Genomic DNA, 21610 nt, shown 5'->3' on the forward strand with positions numbered 1-21610 from the left:
GTGCAATATTCACGTTTTGTTGCACCTAGAACACGTTTGTCGTATACATTAGACTATCACAGAAACATTGAACTTTGCAATGTCAAACCTTCATTAACCCTTTTACCCCCAGGCTCTTTGGAAATTTCCAACCCTTAACCCCAGGGGGTTATTTTTTTCCCAGCACATTTTGCAGTATATTTTCTTTAAATTGCTCTAACAGCCTTAATTTTTGTCATAGAGAGGTCAGGTTGGTCTCATCCTCTTAGAAAATGCCTGAATTTTCTCAAAAAATTATAAGAAATATGAAAAAAAAATTTTATAGCATTTTTTTTTGCAAGGACGTACCGGTACGTCCATGAGGGTAAAGGGATGGCTTTTGTGAAACGTACCAGTGCGTCCTTTGGGGGTAAAAGGGTTAACATGAAAACATACACCTTCAAAATATAATTAATTCATGTCAGCACAATCTAGGAACAAACTACTGTCAATACACATCTTAAGAATACCATTTCACCTTGGTTAGAACAGCTTCAAGTTCCACTTCAGTGCAGTGTTGGAAGCCAGCTTCACGATAGAAAAATTTCAACTTGTTTGATATCTGAAAGTATGAGTCATTTTAAACAAAACTAATGGTTGAATTTACAAGTCAAACACAAAATGAACTTTTGGTTTACTTCGATGAATTTAAAACCCCTCATAAAATACTACAAATGAATGAATGAATAAACGAGCACTCCTCTCTCTCTTGTTTTGATTAGAATTATACAAATGTTATCACTATTTTTTTTATCTGAAGTTTTTTAAATAAAGCTTTCTATTTAGAACTGGTCAAAGATTCAACAATTTCAATTACCAAAAATGAATTCATTACTACAAAAAATTATAAATCTACGTTTAAATTTATGAAAACTTCTACAGCAGAGTAAATCTATAGGTATTAAAAAAAAAATTAGGTGAAGGCATGACGGTAGAACTTACGGTCTATTAAGTTTCTTATTCATGATGAAAAATTTGGAAATAATTTGTATTTTTCCTAACGATGCAAACCTTTAGCTATTTATTAGGGGTACTGTATTATTTTCAGCAAAGCTGAAAGGACAAGCTAACAGAAAGACACGCCCTGGAAGGGCTGACATCTTCAGGAAAGGCTCGCGAACGAGACCTCCATGGTGTGTCATGATCCGGGGTATATTGAGGAAAAAGTGAGCAGTGAGATAGCGATCGGAGATCTGGCAATCGCTGGTGTGCTGGAGAACATTGACGCGCTAGAGAACGCTGGTGCGTTGGCGAGGTTGGCGAGCCACTGGAGCACGATCTTGACGGTACCTAGCATCAGGAACGGAGACGGCAAGGAGGACGATGAGTCGTAGAAGATCAGCGCTTAGGATGAACTAGAACAGGGATGTGTCCTTTGGAAGGACGAACATCCACCGAAGGGGATCGTGCGCGATCCACAGGAGAGTCCAAGGCCGAAGTCTCCGAGGACTAGCGGCAGAGTCGTCGGAAGAAGGTCCAGTAGCAGGTGAAGGTCCAGGGCCAGAAGACGACCGACAAAGAGGCTCCTCTGCGGAGGAAATATGCGTTGATGAAGCTGAAGAGCCAAAGAGGCAGGCACACTTCTAAGGTGATGACGCCCTCTGAGGTCATTGAATCAGCAAGCTGACCTTCAGCAGCAGCAATCCTCCGAAGAGGCGTCTCTATGAGTGGGCCCTCCCGAGAACGAGAGAGGTGATCACTTCGCAGGAGAGACTTGCCTTGAACTTTACTCCGTCCCCGACAGTAGAGGCGACTCAGCAAGGGGGGAGCATAGTCTTGGCTAAGAAACAGCAACCGCAGTCGATGTCGATGTGAAGTGATGAAGATGATGAAAGAAAGTTCTCCCTTGGAAGAGAGGACAACCCAACACATGGGGAGGAAAACTCACCCTCGGAAGGGAAAGTAGTCCAACCCCTGGAGGCGGACCTCAACAAGCCTTGTTCATGTTGAAGATCTGCAATGAGCAGGAAACGTAGCCGTAGCTAGTTCCACGAAGATGGAGTTCTGATCAGGAGCGGCCACGGTCGTAGAAGAACAGGAAAGTGACGGCAGATTCCCCAGGCACGACCAGAACTGCTCTACTTTGTCGGCTTTCTTAGTTAAACGAAGAATGGCATCGCTAACTGAGGAAAATAAAATAAATTATGTAAGAAAAACTCCCTTGGGAAAAGTATTTAGTGAGCAGGCGGGAAAGGTGTCCACCGAGAGAACAGACACAAAATAACTGCGCACTCCCTTCCCTGGCCGAAATTAATGGGAGAAGGATAGCGGTAGTGAAAAACTGTAATAAAACAAGAATTACAATTAATTAATTCAGGTAAAAATATTCACTAATCGGAAGAGCCACTGGACCCTCTGGCGGGAAGGGTTCCCCGCGGAGAAGCTAGAAAGGTAAACAACAAACAATTATAATTTCACATAATTAATGACGAAACCAATCGGAAGAGCAACCTAACCCGCAAACGGGAAAGGTGCTCCGCCCCGCAGATTATACTGTCGGACGCCAATGAAAGGTGAACGACGATGACCTTGAGAAAGAGTAAGACAGAAGTCAAGCTCTGAAAAGGCCGCAATCCCTTCCCTCAGTAGATTCCACGCAGAGGGGAAGGCGATGACAACAGCTGAACGATGACGATTCCCCTGCGGTGTCGGCCGACTCACACGGAAGACTATCCGCCAACGGGATGACGGATAGTCAAGGGGGAAAGGTCGGAAGGGAAGATTCTCCGTCCTTTAGAACCTGCCGTACTGCGTTGTCACACACACAGCTTAAACACTTTAAAGAAAACAACCGGTTTCCATCCGAGCCAAAAGCAAAGTGAGCTCAATCACTGGTGTGTGAGTGTGAAGGGTAGCGAGCTAACTCCCATAATCCCCACTAACTAACGGGATGGATGATTAACCATTGCTAAATTTCAATGGCTTATCTTTACAGCTTCGCCAAAAGTAATACCCGCAATAAATACCTAAAGTTTGTATTGTTAGGAAAAATACAAAATATCTCAGAATTCGTCATTTTCAGCATCATCTCATTATTATTATCATAATAATTATATGAATAGAAATAATAACACTGTAAAAATATTGCCAAAGGAATTTGATCGGCGACTAGCTGTAGTACTTTTAAAGATGTGAGCGCATGCGCCCACGAAAACAAAACATACAGCTGGTGTAGCAATCATACCCCCACTGGTTTGCCTAACCCCATTGTGGGCGGGGCTTGTTATGGTCCATAAATGTAATGAGAAGCTGACAACATTCGTCTGGCTGCCTTGTGGACGGGGCTTGTTATCGTTCGTAAATGTAAGCAGAGGCTACTAGTGTTTCCTTGGGACTAAAGGTTTGAAATAATAACCCTGTAAGGGTATACAGTACATCACAAGTCCGTTGTGCGATTGCTCCGAAGCTCTCCATTCCGTCGGGCAAAAAAGCCCAAGAAAATAACCCTAAAGGATTATGTTTCAAAACTCGGTGTCTAACGAGAAGTCATCGTTTCCTGGGGCATACTGATACATGTGGCTGACTCCAGCCATCGATAGTAAATCGTATTTGTGGCAATAACCTTGGGGTTTTGTTTTGGTGGGAGCGCATGCGCCACTAGAATTCGTTTCAGCCTTTTATACAGTTTCAATAAACACCTGTAGTTGTGTAAAACTTCTCCTCAAGGAAGAAAGTTACCCATGAAGATGCAGTCTCGCATGAAGGTTTATTATTATTATTATTAAAAAGAGTTTTACCAGCCCAATGAGTCAAGCTTGACTCTCACAGGGCTGGCCCGAAAAAAAATCGGGATATAAAGAAATATAAGATTATCAAAAATTCAATTGATAAGGAAAAAAAAAATAAATGAAAAAAAAAGAATTATATATATGTATATACATACAGTATATACTTATAATCTTTAAATATTCTAAATATGGGTGAATAGTTGGATGAATATATATATATATATATATATATATATATATATATATATATATATATATATATATATATATATATATATATATATATATGAAATCTGAGTGACGAAAATAATTAACAATATATTAAATCTATGTAATTTAAAATGAATTAGTAAAAAAACTTAGGTAAAAATTTAGATTCTATCAATAATACGTGAATTCCTTAAAAAGGTTAAAATTCTAGAAACAGAAAAATTACTTGATTCAATTAAAATTTCAGAAAAAGTTTTCTGACCAAAACATATCTCTCTCTCTCGCTGGAAAACTTTACAAACCGAAAATATATGTTTAATAGATAAAAAAGTATCACACTCACTGCACATTGGAATAGTGCCGTGAGGTGTACTCATTAAAAATTCATGGGTTAATCTCGAGTGCCCAATTCGTAATCTGGTTAAAATTACTTCTGTTCTCTTGTTCTTTTGTGTCGAGGAATTCCAAGGAGCAACCTTCTGTTTAATTTGCCTTAATATATTATTTTCTGGCACATTATTCCAAACATTCTGCCATTTTTCCAATATGAAATGCCTTAATAATGTAATCAAATCTCCAACTGGGAGGTCAATGTTTTGTTGTGGTAATTTAATGGCTTCTTTAGCAGCAGCATCCGCCTTTTCATTACCAACAACTCCAACATGAGCCGGTATCCAGCATAACTCGACACTTACACACTGAGAAGATAATTTACTTATAAGGTCTTTAATTCTTAGGATCAAGTGGTTCCTATGAGTATAGTTTTTAAGGGCCACTATGGCACTTTGAGAATCTGAATAGATGACAAATTTAAAATTCTTCCTATCTTCAATGGTTTTAATCATATTGATTGCTTGTAAAATGGCATATAACTCTGATGTAAATACTGATGATTCTTTTGGCAACGATAATTGTTGTGTTCCATCTAAAGATACAGCAGCACATCCAGTACCCATTGGGGATTTAGAACCATCAGTATATATTGCATAGTGAGGACCTTTTCTCTGAATATGTTCTATGGTAATTTGCTTGTGGTGACTCGGAGTATAAGTGAATTTTTTTGATAAATAAAACAGATGAGAACAGATTCTTGTCCTTGTCATAATCCAAGGTGGGGGAAATAAAGATGGTTGGATAAGATTCACTTTAACGTTTGTTGATTGTAACAGTCTGTTTGCCCTAATTGGGAATGGTGGTTCATGGTTGTTTATAAATATGTCCCTCTCATTAAAAAGCTTTTTTGTTGGAGAATTAGTGGATAAAATTTTCAATGCACTCCGCATTGTTACAAAATCCCGATGCAAAGACAATGGGGGTTCTCCAATTTCACATAAAACTGAGAGATTTGGGGATGATCTAAAAGCTCCGCTACAAATTCTCAGGCCTCGAGTGTGTATTGGATCTAAAGATTTCAAAGTTGCTTCTGATCCTGAACCATAAATTGGGCTACCATAATCAATTCTTGATAATACTAATGCTTTATACATCATTAGTAAAGTTGATCTCCTTGCACCCCAGGTTGTGTGAGATAATTTCCTCATTAAATTAGGAGCACTGTTACATTTGGATTTGATGTATGATACATGTGCTTTCCAATTCAAATGGGTGTCAAAAATTAGTCCCAAAAACTTTACCTTATCTTGAAATTGGATTTGTACGTTGCCCAATGTTAGATTGATATCTTGGTTTTTCTTCCATCTACTGTTTTTATAAAACATTATGGCTTGAGTTTTTTCTGCCGAAAGTCTAAAACCAACAGATGCGGTCCACGCTAGTATTTTCCTAGTGGCACTATTTAGAATCCTTTGTAAATGACGCAGGCTATTGGAGGAATAGTAAATTGCAAAGTCATCTACATATAGACTACTTTGCACTCCTTGTGGCATTTGATTAACAATGTCGTTAATTGCCAATGCAAAAAGAGTCCCGCTTAAAACACTGCCTTGCGGTACACCACTGTCAAGATTAAAAGATTCGGAGTAAATGTTATCAATACGAGTTTGAAACGTTCTTCCACCAATAAAATTTCTAATAAAAATAGGAAGGTGTCCTCGAAAACCATTCTGATGTAAGGATTTTAGTATCGAGTGTCTCCACGTTGTATCATATGCCTTTTGAATATCAAAAAATATGGCTATTGTGATCTGTTTTCGTTCAAAGCCTCTACGTATATAATTTTCTAAGTGTGAAAGTGAATCCAAAGAAGATCGTTCTGATTGTGAGCCAAATTGAGAAGTTGATAGAATATTATTGCGACGTAAACACCAATTTAGTCTATAATTTACCATTTTTTCCAGTAATTTACATATGCAACTGGTTAATGAAATTGGTCTGTAATTGTTTGGATTACTTGGATCTTTCCCTGCCTTTACTATTGGTATTACTATTGCATGTTTCCATGCCTTTGGAAATAGGTGTTTGGTCCAAAGATGATTGTAAAAATCCAATAGATATGCTTTAGCTAAAGGGGCTAGATTTCTAATCATATCGAAATTTATCTTATCTTTACCCGGGGCTGTTGACCTACAATTAGATAAGGCAAATTCCAACTCCTCAACAGTGAATCTTTTATTGTAATATATATCCTCCATAGTATCAAAGTTCAATGGTGTTGCTTCTTCTCTTCTTTTAATGGCTCGAAAGTGGGCATCTAAATTATCAATGCTGCTTATATTTTCAATATTATGGCCGATAATATTGGAGATTGTCTGAGTATCATGTATTAAAGAGCCGTTATGCATTAATGCGTGTCTCGCTGGTTTGCTGTAAGAGCCATTAATCTTCCTAAACTTCTGCCACACCTTCTGCACAGAAGTATTATCCGATATGCTTGACACGTATTTTTGCCATGAAATTATTTTGCCTTTAATTACTTCCTTTCTGAATTTAGCAGAAACCCTATTAAAATATGGTTTCAACACACTAATTTCTATTGCTATGTCAACCAGTTTGTTTATTTTATTCCCTAACATTAGTGGACCAGTGCTCAAATGTTTGAATCTTTTATTTAGGGTTTCTAATTTTCTTCCAACTGCATGCTTTTCGTTTATCAGCTGAGTTAATGTCTCTGACCACCATGGGACTGAATGTTTTAACTGTCGGGTGCCAGTCAGAGGTATCGATTTATCAGCCGCTTGTGTGATAAAATTCACAACGTCATCATTTGTTTTATCATGATCTTGGGAGTAATCAAAGGGAGGCACTTGCTTAGTGTAAAACTTGAACTTATCCCAGTCAGCTTTATCTGTATTATATCGTTGAATCGAAGAAGTTGGTGTATGTCCTAAAATGGTAATCAAAATAGGAAAATGATCACTGGTAAACAGGTCGTCTAAGACATTCCATTCGAACCTATCAACAATATTATTGGAACACAGAGTTAAATCTATTGACGAATAGGTTCCATGAGCTTTTGAATAGTAAGTGCTACTCTCTGCCTCATTCAATATACAGAGGTTATGATCATTCATCATCTGTTCAACCTTTGAACCATTTATGTCAACATCAACACAATTGGTGTCCCATATGGAGTTATGGGAGTTGAAGTCTCCTAGTAATAGTATATCCTCTTGCATGTTTGGGAGTACTTTAGGTAGATTTTGTATATCATAGTTGAAAGAGGGTTGATTGTACATATTATAGATATTAAAAGTGTTGTTATTTAGATGTAATCTAACTCCAGATAATTGAAATTCTGATGTGTTGAATATTAGCATCATAAGTTACTTTATTATGAACATATACTGCAGTCCCTAAAGTATTTGGAGAAGGGATTGAGCGAGATGCTAAAATGTAGTTTCCTATTGAAGGAACAGTATCATTAGTATGTTGTAAGCATATTGCAATAGGGTTATAATTTTTCAATAGTCTTTGGATTTCCCCTAAATGTAAACGGGTTTTAAGACCATTAATATTCCACTGAATTATGTAAGGATTGAACGTTACGGCAAAGAAGATAAATTTCCACTGTGTAAGGCATTATTTCTGCTTATTCTGTTGGAGACGGGTTTCTGCTTGACTACGCTAGTTGTAGTTTTTGAATCAAGATTTGGTTCCTTGGGTATGGCTCCCTGGGTTTTACCCTTGTTTGTATTAGCCTCATGGGTGTCATTTGGATTAAGGTTAAGTTTTTCTATAAATTTTTCCAGTTGGAGGGTGCCTGTTGCTCGTTTCTTTATTAGATGGTCAACACACATACAACCAGCATTGTGGCTTTCTAATTTGCCATACTGGTTTTTGTTTTTGTTCTTTGTAAAATTATCTATTATATTATTCATCTTATGTACATTTAGATTTTTAGGGTCATTGAATTCTGCCATGAAGCAATCGTTACAACCACATGAAACTTTGTGTGTTGTATTTTCTGCCATTGTTTTACGTGAAGGCATTAGTTTTCCAGTCATACCTAGAACTGGAGAAGGGCTTATTTCTTTAATGGGTGCATTATTATTCGACTTGCTTTCACTTGCTTGAGGGTCATGGGGATTCCTATGGACTTCAACGTTTATCACTTGTTTAGTGATGTGGTTATTGACTGTGCTAGGTTCGGGTCCAGAGGTTGGGAGTTCTAGTAATTTTTCGATATCCATTTCAATTGCATCTGGTATAAATTCTATATTATTTGTTTTTTTGGGTTTGGGTGGTGTTGTATCTTCAATTACTCTTTTCTTGCTCACGCATTTTGATTTATGGGGCTCGATATCAACCATCTCTATTTCTCCTATGTTTTCTATAGCCTTGCTGGCACTGTCTGTGGCAAGTGTGTTGAAACGGTTTTGCAGTGGAATACGGTCTTCTTGCTTTAAGGGACCATTTTGGCCTACTTTGTTATTTGGTTTTTTGTTTATTCTACTGCTGTTATTGTTTTCCAGAATAGCTGGAACTGGATGAGAGTTCTGTGGCTTGCTGGAATTATTGGAAATCTTGTCGGGCCTTGAGGGATTTGTTGATGAAGAAGGTGAAATCTCAGGATATTTAGATCCAGCAGTAACTGTGGGGTAAGTATTCCTTGAGTTATTATTTAACTTTACCGGATGGGACAAAACTCTGGCATATGTTGGATTAGAACCATTAAGTTTTTTCCTTGCTGCACCAAAAGTTATATGCTCATTATTGGCAGTCTCAATTATTGATTGCTCTAGTTTGTACTGAGGACACAGTTTAGAATTGGGAGAGTGAGCTCCCTCACAATGGAAACAAAACTTTTCATGAGTAAAATCGGCGGAGGTATCATGGAATTCGTTGGGATCATGAAATTCGGAACAAATATAACATCTCTTCTTATTAGTACACTTTACATTAATGTGGCCATACTCGTAACATTTATAACATTGCATTGGTCGTGGGTGGAATTTCTTGACCAGAATGTTTAAGTGTCTGATCTTGATGTAATCTGGTTGGTGATGTGATGAAAAGATTAAACAAATTGCATTATTATTCCCTTTTAGTTTTTTAGCTTTAAGAACGGTAGCTGGGCATCTTTTCAGTATATCTTCATCAGAAAATTCACTTAGATCCCTACTATAAATAATTCCTCTTGCGTGGTTGTAAGAGTGGTGAGGAGAGACTCTCTGAATTATATCTGACGAGGAAGCTTTAAAATTATTCAATAATACAGCTTGAGATTCGTTACCTGCTTTAATAAGCAGACAACGGCCATAGCGTGTTAAATTTCCCTGTGGAATACAGCCTACCTTTTTTTCAATACATTCATACCCCTTTATCAGATTATTACAGCCCTCCTTGTATGAAGCAACATACCAGACTGGTTCTGGTACTATTCTGGTATTTTCTGGAACTTCTTCATGCAAGGCAGAGCATTTGGGTATAAAGTCATATTCCGAGTCTAAAACATTTTTTATACTATGCAATTTCACTCGACAAGAAAGGTCAGAAACTTTACCATTTCTTATTTCATGAAAAGCATTTGTAGCTTGTAATGTGTTACTAAAAGTGACATAAGCCTCAAATTCTTGTTTATCTTTGGAGAGCTGCAGTTTCATTCTTGTTATATCTCCAAACTTTTTCAGAACATTAAATAATTCTTCATAATTCCCATTGTGAGTAATTCCCTCACAATATAGGACCCTTAAATATTCATTTAAACTGCCAGAGTTTTTATTTCTCTGGCATCTGGGGGAAGTTGGAATGAAAGGTTCCAGAGTAATAGCACTGGATGAATGCGAGTCCATCGAGTGAACTATTTTCCTGGAAGAGTCAGCCAGAGAGGAAGCGGATTGGTCGTCAACGGGTTTCGGTGGGTTCGCCATAATGACGAGAAGATTAATTTCATCTGGATATTCCCCCCACCCACCAAGGAGCCACACTTAGAGGACGTGTTCATCCCTACAATTAGGGCTGCCCTAAGGGCAATATCCAGAGATACACCCCTCCCTCAGCACTTGAGGCGTCATGACGGCCGTCAACGTCAGACCCAGCACTGAGGGAAAGGTTTGACATAAAACTTTCCCCTCGCTCGGTCACGTCAGGTACTCGAGTTCTTTTGAGATGGCATGCAGTCCATCCCACCTGCGTCAAATCCAAAGAGGCAGCCAAACCATAATCAAACATAAGCCAAAGTCAATAACAAGTTCATGTCCAAGAGTTGGAGATGGGAGAAAAAAGGAAAAAACAAAAGTTAAAGAGAAAGTGCTGACTAATTTAGTTGGATCAACAGCTTGGCACCAAGGACCAGTGGGGAAGCAATTCCCACCAAACATCGGAACCCAGCTGCTAATCCCTAAGCCCCCCCATCCACATCAAGGCTTCAGCATCTGGGGGGGGAACACGTGGTGCACAAGGGATGAGGAACACAAAGTAACACGTGGTACATAAGGTGGATCGGACGGGATAAGTGAGAGAGCGCGGCGAGATGATATCTACGCTGCGACCAGACGCTTACTGACGACTCAGACCTAGCAGCGCTGCCTCGCGCGCTGACCCCGGGTCGCCCCGGGGCGAGTATTCTTCCGCCCTAGAGCGCCCCAACAAGGTGACGGAGAGAGGGGGGGAACTACGCAAAATTCTTGGTCGGTTAATGAGGAGATCCCAGATCCTCCTAAGAAAGTAGTTTGAGGTAAGTACTCCGTGTTGGAACAAAGAATATTTCATTAAGGACAAGTAATGTAAAGCTACTATACTGTATCTAAATTATTTTCTTCCTACAATACCCACAGAGATATATACTTAATGCCCTATAAAAACAAATATAAATACATTTGAAATCACCCCATTTTCTTTGATCCAAAAGTCTCTTGCACAGCAAAATAAAACTTCTCCGCAAAAATTACATTTGAACCCTATCATATACCATCCTGAAACATGTTTTTTTTTTCAACTGGTTCAAGTTCAGGCACTTTTTGTTAATAACCCCTTCCAGATAGTGTTCCTCTCGTTAGACTCGACTTTTGAAGTTTGACTCGGGACTGAGAAGACATAAGACTCGCTAATTGATGGACAGGAAAATCCCCTAGAACTGAACTGATTTGTTATTTTTCTCCCTAGAGGTGTCAGCCTGTTCTAGATGAGAGCAAAGAAGATGGCTGTTGGTCTAGAGGAACTGTGTGGATAGATACTCCGTCCACGACACCCACCACAAACAACTTCCCACTTCGCCTGATACACTGAAGCAGATGACTCATGGAGCTATCCTGCCGTGTGCTTCGCATCTGGCTTCGAAAAGCCTCTCTTTGCAAGAAGCTGCTGGATAATCTCGTGATGCGAGGTCGTAGCGATAGTATCACTCAATGGAAAATCTTCACGGGTGGTCAGGAAGTGGAGGGATCTCCATCGGGGCCTCTGTGAGCAGTTGTACAAGATCTGGGAATCATTCTGCATGTTGCCGAAGCAGAGCTATGAAGATCATCGCTCGATCTTGCAATGCCCTAAACTTATCTGATTGCCTCCTTACTGGCCAGAAGGGGAAGAACGCATAGATACCCTTTCTGTCCCGTGATGTTGAAAAGTGTCCTGCCTGGACGCACGGGCGTTTTTCCTTTCAAAGCAACGACGTACACCATTATCTGCAAAAGAATATTTCATTAAGTACAAATTATGTAATAGCTACTATACTGTATCTGAATTATTTTCTTAATACTGTACCCACAGATACATATCAATGAGGCCCTATAAATATGATAAATTCATAGATGATTTGTATTTTTCCTAACTATACAAACCTTAGCTATTTATTAGGGGTTATACTTTCAGCGGAGCTGAAATGACGAGCCATTAGAATTTTGCGAGGGTTAACTACCCACACCGCTAGTTAGCGGGGTGGTAGGGGGGTAGCTTCCTACCACTCCCGTTCACACACCTGTGATTTAGCCCACTTTCCTTGGAGGTAGGACTTCAAGGGGGATAGGGCTGGCGGGCAAGCTTGCATAAATAGCTAAGGTTTGTAGAGTTAGGAAAAATACATATTATCTACGAATTTGTCATTTGTTCCGTAACTGGAATACAATCCAAGCTCTATATTAGGGGTGACTCACCCATTAGGAAGGGTGGACGTCCCTGCCAATCTGGCTTTTGGCTCTACCCGGGGGCTCCTTATCTGAGTATGTTAGTACTCAAAAATAAGGAGTCCCTGCCCTCGCTAAAACCTTGTTATGCAAGGTCCGCGGCCTACGCAAGCTGTGTGTTGAGACATGCAGAAGTGCGACTATCTAGGTAAAGTTATTCAGAGTCAATTGTAGGAAAAAACTGATGTAACCAAGAATTTCCCAATACCACCTCACCAGGGTATGGGGACGCAACAGTATTAGCTTAATACTAGGTACACAAGGGAGCATGGTTTACCTGCAGTGGTTTGAGGTCAGCTTATGCAGAGAACCCAGGATGCTGCTTTCCCCACGAGAGGGGAGGATGAAGAAAAGAATAAGAGCCAGTCAAATCTTTTCATTCACGCAGACTAAATCCGGGTAACAGTGCCCTCAACCTTCTGCTACTTGTCCAATAAGGAGCTTGAGGTATACAACCAGCTGTTGTGCAGCCACCACAGGACCAATAGAGATCGTATCGAGTTCCTGTGGGTCACGTCTTGCAGGAGAAAGGTTGTGAAAGTCACCTGGAGCATTTACACCCTTGCTTGCACAACCTGCGTCACAGAGTAATCTGCTGACATCATGGGGCAACGTGTTGGATGAGGATCTGGAATCACAGCGTAGTTGATGACTCAATGAGTCCAGCAGAGATGATGTTTTGGTGATCCTCCTCTCGTCTCTCCCAGTGCTGACGTCAAGAGAACGATGGTGCCAAAGATTAATATCAAGATCAGGAATAAGAAATTTAATAGACCCTAAGTTGCTGTCCAACAAATGAAGATGAGAGTCAGCAGCTGAAGACCAGAAAGGAGAACAATACTCAAAACAAGGTTGAATGAAGGAATTTAAACACTTCTTCAGAATAGATTGATCACCGAAAATCTTACAAGACACTGAAAGAAAAAAGACTTTTTATAAGGCTTTATGCCGGTTGCCTTTAATCCTAAAGTTAAAAGGCTTTGGCGGGACAAAGAATACGTCTTTACAGAGCCGAAATCAAAAGTGACCAGCAGAGGGTAGTTACACCTTGCATTCAACGGCTAGTTTCAGCTTCGCCGAAGGTTTCTATGTTGCGCTGGAATAAATATATTTTAGCAAACGACTGATGGACATGATATCTGTACATCCTCAAATATATATGACAAATTCGTAGATAATTTGTTTTTTTCTAACTATACAAACCTTAGCTATTTACATAGGGTAATTACTTCGGCGTAGCTGAATGACGAGCCATGAGAATTTTAAAGAGGGTTTACTACCCCACCGCTAGTTAGTGGGGGCGTAGGGAGGGGTAGCTTGCAACACCCCCCCCTCACACACAGTGAGTGCTTCACTTTGCTTAGAGGTAGGACTTATCCCGGGGGACAGGGCTGGCGGTCACATATGTGTAAATAGCTAAGGTTTGTATAGTTAGGAAGAATACAAATTATCTACAAATTTTTCATTTGTTCCATAACTGAAATACAAACCACCCTATTTACATAGGGCGACTCAACCCTTAGGAAGGGCGGTAAGTCCCTGCCATACTGGCTTTGGCTTTGCCCGGGGACTTCATATTCGAGTGTTTACGTACTCAGAAAATAAGGAGTCCCTGCTCCTCGCTAGCATGCTGTGAAACTGCTGCCACCTACGTAAGCTGTGTGCGAAGATGAAGAAGTGACTTATCCTAGGAAGTTGACCTGGAGTTCTTCAGATGGAAATCTAGGCTAGGACTCTCCCAATACCTCGTCAGGGTATGGGGACATGACAGTACTACACTTAATACTAGGAACACAAGGAAGCATGGTTTACCTGCAGTGGTTTGAGGTCAACTGTGCAGAGAACCCAGGATGCTGCTTTCTCCAAGGGAAGAGTGGATGACGAAAAGAATAAGGGCCAGACATACCTTTTCATTTACGCAGACTAAACCGGGTAACAATGCCCTCAACCTTCTGCTACTTGTCCATTAAGGAGCCTGAGGTTAGACCACCTGTTGTGCAGCCACCACAGGGCCGATAGAAAACGTATCGAGCCTCCTGTGTGTCACGTCTTGCAGGTAGTGGGCTGTGAAGGTGGTCTGACGCTTCCACACCCCATCTGGCAGGACCTGCATCAGTGAATAATTTTTCTTGAAGGCCAGGGACGTGGCTATGCCCCTGACATCATGGGCTCTAGGGCGACGTGACGGAGAAGGGTCAGGATGCAAGGCTAGGTGTATTACCTTGCGAATCCAGGCTGAGATGGTATTCCTGGTGACCCTTCTCTTCGTTTTCCCAGTGCTCAAAAACAAGGCTTGCACCTGGGGACGAACTGCAGCTGTTCTTTTAAGATACAACCTCAGACTCCTTACTGGGCACAATAGGAGATGGTCTGGGTCATCTGTTACAGAAGGAAGACTCGAAACCTGGAAAGTGTCGAACCGAGGGTCCGGCACTCCCGGATTCTGAGTCTTGGCAACAAACTCAGGGACGAATCTGAACGTTACCTCCCCCCATCCCCTTGAATGGGCGACGTCGTATGAGAGACCATGTAATTCGCTGACTCGCTTGGCCAAAGACAAAGCTTGCAGGAACACCGCCTTCCAAGTAAGGTGGCAATCTGAAGCCTGGCGTAATGGTTCGTAGGGAGGTCTCTTTAGAGACCTGAGAACTCGAACTACGTTCCATGGAGGTGGTCTCACTTCTGACAGAAGGCAGGTAAGTTCATAACTTCGTCTGAGTAAAGAAAGTTCCCGCGAGGAAGAAATGTCCACTCCTTTGAGCCTGAAGGCAAGACTTAAGGCTGAGCGATAGCCTTTCACTGCCGAGACTGAAAGGCGCATTTCCTCCCGCAAATACACGAGGAACTCTGCTATTGCTGGAATAGTGGCTTTGAGTGGAGAGATACCCCTTCCACGACACCAACCACAGAAAACTCGCCACTTCGCCTGGTAGACTCCTGCGGATGACCTGCGCAGGTGGCCAGACATCCTGTTTTGCTATGGATTTTCCCTTAACGAACTCACTAAGGCGATTTTAAAAGAAATCATTTGAGCTCGCAACTCCACATACCGCAACGCCACTGACGGACTCGTTACGGCGCAAAACATTTTGCGTTCTGGCGTTTCCAAAAGCAGTTTTGCAATGGCAATTAGCTATTACTCAGCTGCTTGGAATTCCTACTCTGTTAGTGGACTAAATACGGCTCACTACTGAGTTTCGGAGTGTGAGGTCAGATGACAGATTCAGACGTCTACCGTAACTCGCCCCTCGCAACCGAAGAGCATGGCGCGATATTCACACAAGTAACGCAAACAGCTACACAGATGTCGATGGGACAGAAGTTACAGCTCCCTCCATTCACACCGGACGCAGCAAAGGTATGGTTTCAGCGTGCCTAGTCAAACTTCAGGTTGGCAAACATCACCGATGAAATAAGAAAATCAGACATGGTGATGGTAATGCTGACACCAGACGCACTTAAAAGAATTTCCTCCTGGCTGAAACAGAGGCCAGGACACATGAGGTACAGCGACCTGAAGAAGAAATTGACGAAGATCTACGACCTCCCGGTACACGAGAGCCCAGCGCGCCCCCGACCTGATGACAATACCCCTCGACGACATTCGTCCCTTAACAGCCTGGGATGAACTGATGGACATCCTCCAGCTGAACGATCTCGACAGTGATGGGCGGCCCAAGGAGATAAGCCTGTCAAGGTAGATCTTCCTTCATCGCCTTCCCAAAAGCATCCCCGCCCCGTAGGAGGGTGCCAAGGACTTGGACGTGCCATTGTTGGTCGTGAAGGCCGATAAACTCCACCTGGCAACCCAGGCTGCCATCCGTCAAAGCCGTCACGGAGGAGACAGAAGAGTACTCACAGAGCCAGAAGAGGTAGGGGTCAATGCGATCCACAGCAGGAGAACCCAATAATCCTTCCCACGGCTCCCGCGCATGGACAACAGCAGCATCGCCAGCAGCGCTGTAGTGGTTTGCAGACTGTGTCCAGAGGTAGCACCAAAACTGCCTAGTGTCCGAATGCCGACCACACTCTTAACGTTCACTAAACAAAAAGGTAAAACGCTGGAATACCCAAAAATCTAAGTAACAGGCCAAGAGAACGGAGCACTGGGCACCACCCCTTGACTTTATACAGGACAAGGGGACACAGCTAATAAGGTAACTGCATATCATTATTCGGAGGTAAGCCGATTTCAGGTTATGTAAGTACTAAATATTTATTGAGGAAATGAAAAAAACTATGATACTAAGAAAAAAAGAAGAAAAAACTTAGTTTCTAAGAAAAAGCAGGAGCAACAGCAAGCACCACCGAGTCGGGGGAAAGGGGCCCGAAAGTGTGTCCAACCGTGCGCCCATCCAAAAAACTAGGTGGGCAACCATGCCTACAAGCAACTGTGGAGCAGGCGAGGCCCGATCACACGGGCTTCTACATCCTCGACGTAAACTCAGGAAAAAGGTTCTTAGTGGATACCGGCGCTACAGTGACAACGTTCCCACCTTCAAAGAATGACCTAGGCCTCCAATCAGACGAAAGGGTCGCCCTGGTTGCCACGAACGGCAGCCCCATCACCTGTTACGGGACAAGGACACTGAGGATATCCATTATGGGCCCGGAATTACAACTGGCCTTTCCTGATCGCAGACGTCAAGGTGCCCCTCCTGGGAGCCGACTTCCTCGCTCACCACGGACTGCTGGTAGACGTGCGTCGCAAACGACTAGTCGAGCGCAGGACCTACCAGTCCCACCACCTCACCAGCGGCGGGCCCAGCCTTCCCAGGGTGTGCTCAGTCACGCCCTATGAATACAGCTGCCTGCCGCAGGAATTCCCGGAGGTCTTCAAACCCGAGCTCCACCAACTGAAGGGGTTCCCTGCCAAGCATGGGATATTCCACCATATCTCAACGACAGGCCCGATAATCCACTGCAGGCTCAGAACCCTCCCTCTGCAGAAGCTACAGGACGCCAAACAAGCCTTGAAGACGGAGAGCATGGGAATATGTAAAAAGAGGTTCAGCCTGTAGGCCTCTCCGCTACACATGGAGGCCCTGCAGTGATTATAGACTCCTAAATCTGGCCACGACACCTGACCACTACCCATTGCCAAACATGCAGGATCTCACCGGGACCCTTCACGGAGCCACTATTTTCTCCAAGATAGATCTCTTAAAAGTCTTATTTTCCGGTCCCCATTCAGCCCGATGACATCCCAAAGACAGCCATCACCAACCCCTTTGGGTCCTACATCTTTTCCTACTCGACGTTCAACCTGAGAAACGATGGATAGCACAGGTCAATGTACTCTGCCCGTCTCAGGAATAAAGCATCACTCGGCTATGGTCTGTCTCTCGTACCTCACAACCTTCTTTGCACAGGGAACCCGTGAGAACCAATGAAGGCAGCTCAAAACAAATGGGCATTTTATTAAGCATTAGGCCAGTTGCTTTTAACAGTAAATTAGTTAAAAAGGTTGGTGGGAGAAAAAGAATACGTATTTACCGAGCTGAAATAGAAAGTGAATGTTAGTCACTAGTGCTGGTGTGACCACTACCTAGAGGCGGGCTGTTACACCGTGAAAAAAAGCTTTAACGGCTGGTTTTAGCTTTGCCGTAATACTCCTCCATAGTAAAGAGCGGACGGTTTGTATTTTGCACAGGAGCAAAACCAGTTTCAGGAGTTAAGCTGTACAGAACCTAATAAAACCCACCTAACCTAACCTAGTAGTTCCCAGGTCACAACCCCTAGCCGGGGGCAAGCCACCGGACCCCTTCCCAGGTCACAACCCCTAGCCGGGGGCAAGACCCTGGACTCCCTTCCCAGGTCACACCCGTTAGCCAGATTGATTTGATTTAAGTATAGATTTCTTATATAAAATTTACCAAAAGTTTTTATTAAAACATACAAGTGTTAATGACATATGGAATCCATATGTTATTATATTTAATCAGATAACTTTAATAATAAATGCACTATAGTATAAACTTTGTGGGTCAGTCCTCCAAATTACTCTGGGTCAGTTTTACCCGAGATTATGGGTCAATCCTCTACCTGGGTCAGTCCTCCGGTTACCATAAAATATGGACACCTACTAAACTAAACTTCTCTCCCCTAACCTAACCTAACATACAAGCCGTTTCCTTACCTACTTACCTAACTGGGGGGCTGACAGCCCCCTGCGACCCCCTTACACTGCTGTATACTTTATCATCATACAGGTGGCCGTTATATACATACACCCCAGGACATTTTTCATATGATGAAACTCCTTCATCTGAAAGAAAAATATCACGATCAGTTCGAGATAAAATTTCCCGCTGATACTGACTTAAGTGCAAATAAATGCTACAAACGGACAGATTTACCTGGTGCAATAAACCATACCAAGACTATAATGCAAAACGCATAGATCTTTATTGGCTCTCTAAAAAGTCACCAATTTTGCGGGGTGTAACAGCAGTACACAGTGCTGAATCTAACACTTACATGGACCTTCACTCGTGTCGACATTTTTTTTAAGATTTATTTGAAGTCTTTTTGACAGTATATTAAGGACTCACATATGTTCCAAAAATCATATTCTATTATTATGGTATATACAGTATATATATTAACATGAATTTAATATCTAAGAATGAAAATGTTGGAGATGAGATGGTGGGAACTGTTGGAGGAAGGGTTTTAGATACAGTAAGATACGATTTCGTGTAGGAGAAGTATTGTTGGAGGGAAGTTATGGTGAGACGAGAGCTGAGAGAAAAATATTTTCAAAGTATTTTAGTCAGAGAGAAATTTAATTTTGTTAAAAGAGAGCATTGGTATCATTAACTAGTTACATTTATTTAGATAGATATTGGGGTTTTCTCTTCAAATATTTTGACTACAGTATAGGTGTAACAGCTGTTCTATAAAACTAGTCTAGAGGTCAGTCTGAAGGTAAAATTGCATTATCACAGTACTGTATAAGTGAATGTATGTAACTGTACATGTGTACGAACAGAATGGAATCAAATATAAAACAAGTAGGAAGAGCAATCAGAGATTGTCAACATTTTACTCGAGCCTATGGACCAAGCTTTCCCTTTTACACAAGTTAACCTTGAATGAATCTACTGTATCAAATACCTGCAAAAACTTGATGGGTTTCTTTCTATCCGCTGTTCGCTGTTAAAATTTGAGAAGTCTGACATAACACTACTAATAGACAAACATAAATAAATAGGTTATTTTATAACCTCATCGGTGAAGGTAATTTGTAAATGTGTATTTTTATTTTGGTCCATAGTACTCCAAACTCAACAGCTACATCCTGACAATCAGCAAACTTTAAAAGGACCAAACAAAAACAGAATATACCAAAGTTACAACATTGCTTTGTTGCTGTCTCACAGGATTTTTTATACAGGAGAGGGGGTTCCCAGCCCCCTCGTCCCGTCCCTTTTAGTCGCCTCTTACGACACGCAGGGATAACGTTGGCGCTATTCTAATTGTTTTATGCCCCCGCGGCCACAGGGGGCTGGAGGAACGTAGAGAGTAGAGGTCCCCTTTTTTGTTTTGTTTCTTGTTGATGTCGGCTACCCCCCAAAATGGGGGGAAGTGCCTTTGGTATATGTATGTATGTATGTACAACATTGCTATTGTATACTAACCCCAATGGAGGCACAAACAGTAACAGACTAGAGGGAGCCACTTATGCCATCCAACGAAGACCACCAACATTGCCTTTTATCTATTTTCAAGAATACAGAAAGGGAAAACATGGCGCTGCTCTCAACAGGGAAATATCTTACATGGAATGGAGTTTGAGAGGAAGGAGAATCAAGAAAGCAAAACTGACTAAGCATCAAGATGGTAACGGGGAAGAAACGTTAGCAGAAAAAGGGTGAATGACACGTGAAACAAATACAGCAGGTATCACTTTTATCACTACAAGAGACGCTTGTGGTTACGAAATCCAAATGTGCAGGGATCTTTGGGGTTAGAGAGATGTGGGAACATTACGCAAGAAGTAGACAAAGAAACAAATAATTTTGTGGTGCAAGAGCCACCCTTCAAAAGTGCGCAACATATCCGCTCCCTCAGATACAAAGCATTGCACCAAAGCAATAAAGTATTAAGCTACAAAAGCATGGACGAAATGAAATGATTGCTAAACTAAACTAGTAAATGAGTACCTTATAACTTAACATAAAATTGTGAGTACTGTAGTGTAGTCTAAAGATCTCTTCTACTGTAAAGACTAAAATCTTGTAAACAATAAGGAAGATCTTCTACAAAAATGCCTAAAAGGACTAAGACCAATATCCAAAGATCACAGTATCAATGAGAAGGCTGGGGGAATGCTATATGCTGTTCCCTGGGCTAGAAAAACAAACTTGAGGAAAAATGAATCAAAGAGACCATTAGTTAGAGTAGTACATCATCATCATCATCTACCAAGGAAATTGAGGGGTAGCCGACCTCTAACAAAGGAAACAAAAAAGGGGACCTCTCCTCTCTACGTTCCTCTCAGCCTGACAAGGGACTCAACCGAGTTCGGCTGTGTACTGCTAGGGGTGCCACAGCCCACCCTCCCCCGTTATCCACCACAGATGAAGCTTCATAACGCTGAATCCCCTACTGCTGCTACCTCCGAAGTCAGAGTAGTATATACATAAAGGCAAAAGGACGGATGAAAAAGCAAAGGAAATTTTATAGATTAAGATCTACTTAATAGAAATTTCAGCAGTAAATATATCCAGTCGTGGCGATAAAGCGATAACCAGAAGCACTTTAATTTCTCGGAATGTTACACCACGGTTAATGTCCTTAGCATTAGGGGCCCAAGCAAAGTCTATTATTCTGGTGACAACCAGGCACAGTAATTCTTATTTGGAGCAATGTCTACTTAAATAATGTGGCGGGATGTTGCAAAACAACCCCCACACCCTTGAATCACTCTGACAATTGTCCCACAACACAAACTTTCCCCTTACTTTATCAACCGGACTCTTGGACAGAAGGAAAATTGAAACAAAACATAACCATAAAGCTATATTACCTTACAAACTAAAATAATCAACACCAAAAGCATCCACATTCAAAATACTTAAAACTGATCAAACTTAATATTAAATATGCAAAAACCAAAACACCATTCAT

At 41.6% G+C, this 21610-nt stretch overlaps 1 protein-coding gene across 5 annotated transcripts in view; it reads right to left on the reverse strand.

Moving 5' to 3' along the window:
* Positions 1-19120, reverse strand: part of LOC137636790 (uncharacterized) — a 41260-nt gene extending 22140 nt beyond the window's left edge. Inside the window, exons 1-3 of one of the 5 annotated variants that reach the window (XR_011043219.1) lie at positions 18623-19090; positions 11549-11977; positions 497-580 (exon numbers count right to left, since the gene is read on the reverse strand). Coding sequence is in view for 2 of the 5 variants with exons in the window: in XM_068369158.1 (XP_068225259.1) it covers positions 7898-10225 (2328 nt within the window). In the remaining 3 variants the exon portion in view is untranslated. Of the gene's footprint in view, positions 1-496; positions 581-7725; positions 11978-18614 lie in introns of those variants that run through there. The other 4 variants (XR_011043221.1, XR_011043220.1, XM_068369158.1 and 1 more) reach the window with 4 other exon arrangements.
* Positions 19121-21610: the final 2490 nt, after the last annotated feature.

This window comes from Palaemon carinicauda, unplaced genomic scaffold (genome assembly GCF_036898095.1).
Source record: "Palaemon carinicauda isolate YSFRI2023 unplaced genomic scaffold, ASM3689809v2 scaffold390, whole genome shotgun sequence".
Lineage (NCBI taxonomy): Eukaryota > Metazoa > Arthropoda > Malacostraca > Decapoda > Palaemonidae > Palaemon > Palaemon carinicauda.